At 52.9% G+C, this 4,544-nt stretch overlaps 1 protein-coding gene, 1 long non-coding RNA gene and 1 other non-coding gene across 3 annotated transcripts in view; 2 read left to right on the forward strand and 1 right to left on the reverse strand.

Moving 5' to 3' along the window:
• The first annotated feature begins 23 nt into the window (after positions 1-23).
• LOC110312502 lies at positions 24-550 on the forward strand. The gene is made up of 2 exons (XR_002380060.2): positions 24-246; positions 442-550. It is a non-coding gene; the product is annotated as an uncharacterized LOC110312502 (long non-coding RNA).
• LOC115029767 lies at positions 286-363 on the forward strand. Its single transcript, XR_003835333.1, has one exon. It is a non-coding gene; the product is annotated as a small nucleolar RNA SNORD60 (small nucleolar RNA).
• A 353-nt stretch (positions 551-903) lies between the features above and the next one.
• Positions 904-4,544, reverse strand: part of Rab26 (RAB26, member RAS oncogene family) — a 5,051-nt gene continuing 1,410 nt past the window's right edge. The window contains exons 2-9 of the mRNA XM_021149765.1: positions 4,088-4,198; positions 2,608-2,649; positions 2,465-2,531; positions 2,216-2,268; positions 1,896-1,961; positions 1,755-1,811; positions 1,580-1,656; positions 904-1,477 (exon numbers count right to left, since the gene is read on the reverse strand). Coding sequence (XP_021005424.1) covers positions 1,375-1,477; positions 1,580-1,656; positions 1,755-1,811; positions 1,896-1,961; positions 2,216-2,268; positions 2,465-2,531; positions 2,608-2,649; positions 4,088-4,198 — 576 coding nt within the window. The 3' untranslated portion in view covers positions 904-1,374. The remainder of the gene's footprint in view (positions 1,478-1,579; positions 1,657-1,754; positions 1,812-1,895; positions 1,962-2,215; positions 2,269-2,464; positions 2,532-2,607; positions 2,650-4,087; positions 4,199-4,544) is intronic.

A 4,544-nucleotide genomic window follows, 5' to 3' on the forward strand; every position in this document is an offset into this window, starting at 1 on the left:
GGGTTTCTCTGTGTAGCCCTGGCTGTCCTGGCACTCACTTTGTAGACCAGGCTGGCCTCGAACTCAGAAATCCGCCTGCCTCTGCCTCCCGAGTGCCTAGGTTTTGTAAGGAGCGTTTTGTGAGTAGTGGTCGCAGAATCGAACTCAGAGGACCTCTGCTACAGATCTGTCTTCCTCCCGAGCTAAAGTGCTTTAGTCCTGAGGGTTTAACCCTTTCCCATTTTTCTTCTGACTCCATTTTTGCAGGTATGAACCGGTCGGGCCTGGCTTCCCTTTTCAGCCCCAAGCCCGTGATGAATTAATTTCTGACACCTCGTATGAAAACTGCATGTGTGGTCTGATTACATTATAAGACTGAGGCTTGGGCGCGACGTCATAATTTGGATGGGTTTTGAGTGAAAAGCTAACCAAAGTAAAGATTTATGTTGTTTGGTTTTTCAGGTCATAATGAGTCGGCTGCATCAAGAGATCCAACGAGTAGGAGTGTTGGCTGGTAAGCTGGGCATCCGTGTATCTGAGTTTCTTAGCAATAAAGTGAAATGCAATCTTACTGTGGTTTCAAACGTTGTGATTTCATGTGCTGATAACAATGCCGTAGAGGCCCTAGTTTGGCGTCACGCAGTCCGCAAAGGGGTTCGACTAAGGCCTTCTGTTTCAACCATTCTAATCTAGGGTGAGTTTATAAGCCAGCACTACTTAAGGAATAGGCTGTGGGGCACCCTAATCTTGATAGTAAATCATTCCTGTGGGGATTTTGGTGACGGTATCTGAGCGTGTGTAAGTTAGTGTTACCCCAGGTGAGTTCCGAGGCCTGGTACGCCCATCAGATTTGCTGGGAAGTCCCTTTACCCCCCACTAAGCCATTTTTGCCCCAGAAGGTGGTTTTCCACAGATGACACAAACTCCAGAAACACCTTTATTAATAGGGATTTAGAGGACAGGTTTTCACTCAACATTTGTGGTTTGGTGACGTTAGTACAAGGTGGAACAGGCTGGGCCAGCCTAAGTGGTGACTGGGTTCTATCTGACCTTCCTGTGCGTCCCCATATCAGAGCCTCCGAGTGAGTCGGATGGACTCAAATGGACAATGACTGACATAGCCTTGAGTCGGGTCCTGCCTGAGCAGTGTGCTATAGCGCTGTGTAGTCTCCCTCCTCACTTCTAGGAGTGCCCAGAAGAGGGCAGCAATGTGCTGTGGCCTGCTTCAAGACCATGTCTGGTGGCCACTGGAGCAAAGGGGGTGAGAGCATTAGCCTCTGGTGTCTTGGAGAAGACACTAGGGCATCCATCCTCTGAGGACAAGTCTATAGACTCCCAGACAATTCTCAAAGGCAGAACTGCTTCTTCCAGCGTGGAACTGAGTTTCAGCAAGGTTCAGAGTCGACAGCAGGAGACCCCTCGGCCCTCCCTCTTAACATAGTCATGCAGCCTGAAGCGGGGCTCGCTGGGAGCCTTGGCGGATCTCTGTTTCAGCTCCCTGAAGAGCAACAGGGGAGGGGATGTAGGTAGCATTATAGAACAAGGTAGCCCACTTATCCTAGAATGTGAGGTAGTGTTTCTGTTCATTACCAGGACTTACTTTGCTATGGCTGTAAAAGCCAAGTCCACGTTGAGGCCAGTCCTTGCGCTAGTCTCCATGAAAGGTAGCCCATACTCCTGCAAATAGTTACTGCCAGCCAGGTGCTGGGCACCTGGGGGCAGCTCAGTGTCCCAATCTCAAGAACACCCTCAGCGTCCTCCCTGTCTTCACTCACCTTGGCTAATTTCTCCCCATCTTCCCTCTTTACCACACGGTCTTGAGTAGAGTCAACCTGGCCAGGCACAGGGGTTTTGTTAGTGCCTGTCCCCGGCTCACCCTGTGGGCCAGGCTGGAGAGGACAGGCCCAGAGTCCCACCTTGTTCCCTAGCAGCATGAGCACCACGTCCTGCTGGGCGTATTCCTGGATCTCTGTCAACCAGGCCTGTATAAGGAAAGCTGGGGCCAGTCTCAGGGCTGGTCCTTGTGCCACACCTGATTGAGTGGCTTTGCTAGAAGCCCTTATCCAGGTGGTCCCGCTAATGGAGCCAGGTGTCACCCAGGCCCGTTGAGTTAGCTAGCCAATAGCCTGACAACCATGAGCTGAGGGATTCATGTCTATCCTTCCTGTTAAGTAACAGGACTCGGGCTCCTGATGCCATTTAGACAGCTTTGGTTCATCCCCCCAAGGCCACTGACCTGAATGTTGTCGAAGGAATCTTTGTTGGTGATGTCGTAGAGCAGCAACAGTGCTGGATATAAAAAGCAATGAAGACGTCCCTGGGGGGGCCTGGTGGCTCCTAACTACCAGCACCCTTTTAGATACTCCAAGTGACTGCATCACCCTCACCTGCTGTCCCATAATGTGCCTACTTGCCTCCTGCCCCCATGCCAGTAGGCAACCCAGACTATGTGGAGGATAGCCGGACCCCATGTCAATGGGCTTACCGTGAGCATCTCGGTAGTAGGCATGGGTGACACTTCGGAACCGCTCCTGACCAGCTGTGTCCCAGATCTGCGGCAACAGGCACTGGTCATACTGCCCAACCTCTCTCCCTGGTGTCTCCAGCCCCACACTCCTGTAACCTCACCTGCAGCTTCACCTTCATGCCATCCACATCCAGAACTTTATTCTGAAACAGAAGCAGCCAGTAAGGATGCCTGCCATCCTCTGGTGGGAGTAGGAAAGGCAGTAATAGAAGCCATGGATGAACTTCCCACTGAGTGGAAGTTGGAGGATCTATCCCATTCCTACAGTGCCTCCTGGCTCTGCTCTGAGAACTAAAGGTCACATTTCTGCTTAAAAGCAGAGGCTTCTAGCAGACCCCTGATACTCCCTACCAGTGCCTCCAGTGCCAACCCTGGGCCTCTGTTAACAAGCACGTACACCCCAGGTCATCCCAGCTCCTACTTGTCAAAAGTGTGGAGCTGTTAGTACACTTCCAGCATAAAGACAGATATTATTAGCTTAAGAGCCTGCCTGGAGAAGCTGATTTTATCCCCTCATATCCCCACTGGGACACCCATTTCCCCAGGAGATGGTCTTATGCTTGTCTGACTCTGTTCTGTGCCCACAGAGCCCGGATCTATAGTTGATGTATAGGAGATATTCATGAATTTGCTGTCTGCAGGTTTTCCAGATCGGTCCCTTTCAAGATGAGACACTAGACTGGAGTGCCATCCACCTGTCATCCCAAAGAAGGGTTGACTAGAAGCTGGAGCTACGGGAGGCTAAGCCTGGCTCTCCCTTTCTCCAGAGGTTCCAGATCTCAGGGACCCAGGCTCAGCCTGGCATCTGCCTGGCCCAGGAGGGTGCTTCGCCTTTCCTGCACCCTGAACAGGGGTGCAAACCAAGCAGCCCTACAAACCAAGAGGAGGAGGGGGAGGCCATGACAGGCAAGGAGCCCCGTTCTCATGCCTCTCCTGCTCCCTCTGGCACTTCAGCCTTTACTTCACCCTAGACTCTTATAACCTAGAGGGCTTAAGGAGACCTACAATCCTCCAGGCCTGTATAGGATAAAGAACAGTTTCCACTGGAGGGAGCCCCTTTTCCTGTCTCCAGAAATGGGCCTTCCTCCCAACCTCCTGCTAACTGGGTCTCTAATTAAAGGGTGAGAAAAAATGCAAATTCAGGATTTGCCAAGAACGCACCAACACCTCAGCACATGAGATTCAGACTGGGCAAGGGTGGGGGTGGGGATGGGCTTTAACACTAGCACTCAAGACCCTGCCTGGGATCCTAAGGAGGTCTCCATATGCAAAGGCAGGGATCCCCTGAGTTAGGTTTTCTCTTGGGAGCACAGATCTCTTGAGAGCTCAGCACAGCATCAACCCCTGGGATGAGAAAACTGCTTAGTGTGAATGCAAGCGCTACCCTGGGTATTAGGAGGCTTCCCAGGACCCTCAGGGGTCAGGAGGCAGCTGGTTTGGTAGCTAAATTCCACCCCCTAGGCCTATGGACATCTCAGGAGATTGAGAATCCACAGGTCAAGGGTACTGAGAGGACTATGTATAGGAACCATAGCACAGTGGGACCCAGTCAGAGCTCGGGACACCAGCCTCTACTCTCACCCGGAAGTCGATGCCCACAGTAGAGATGAAGGTACCAGCCAGGAAAGCCCCATCCTTGAAGCGCACAAGCAGGCAGGTCTTCCCCACACCGGAATCCCCCACCAGCATGACCTAGAACAGGCAGGAGGATCAGAGAATTCAGGCTTGGAGCTGAGGGCCTTGCCCACTTAGAGATGCTTCTCATCTGCCTTCAGCTGTGGGGGAGGCAGGAGGGGAGAGGAGTACCCCAGGCCTGTAGGTTCAGCACAGCCTGGGGAAACACAGCAGCATGGACCCCAATAGCATGGATGCCCAGCTTCTCCCCCCCCCCCCCCTGTTTGATGACTACACCCCCTTGTTGGCCACTGCTGGGGCCTTTGCTTAGCTGCTGAAGCCAGAAGCTCAACTGAGGAACCTCGCCATCTCACTCCCGGCCCTGGGGCCTGCCCTGCCCCAGCTCCTCCCCAGCCCCGCCCCG

Source organism: Mus caroli, chromosome 17 (assembly GCF_900094665.2).
Source record: "Mus caroli chromosome 17, CAROLI_EIJ_v1.1, whole genome shotgun sequence".
In the NCBI taxonomy this organism is placed as follows: domain Eukaryota; kingdom Metazoa; phylum Chordata; class Mammalia; order Rodentia; family Muridae; genus Mus; species Mus caroli.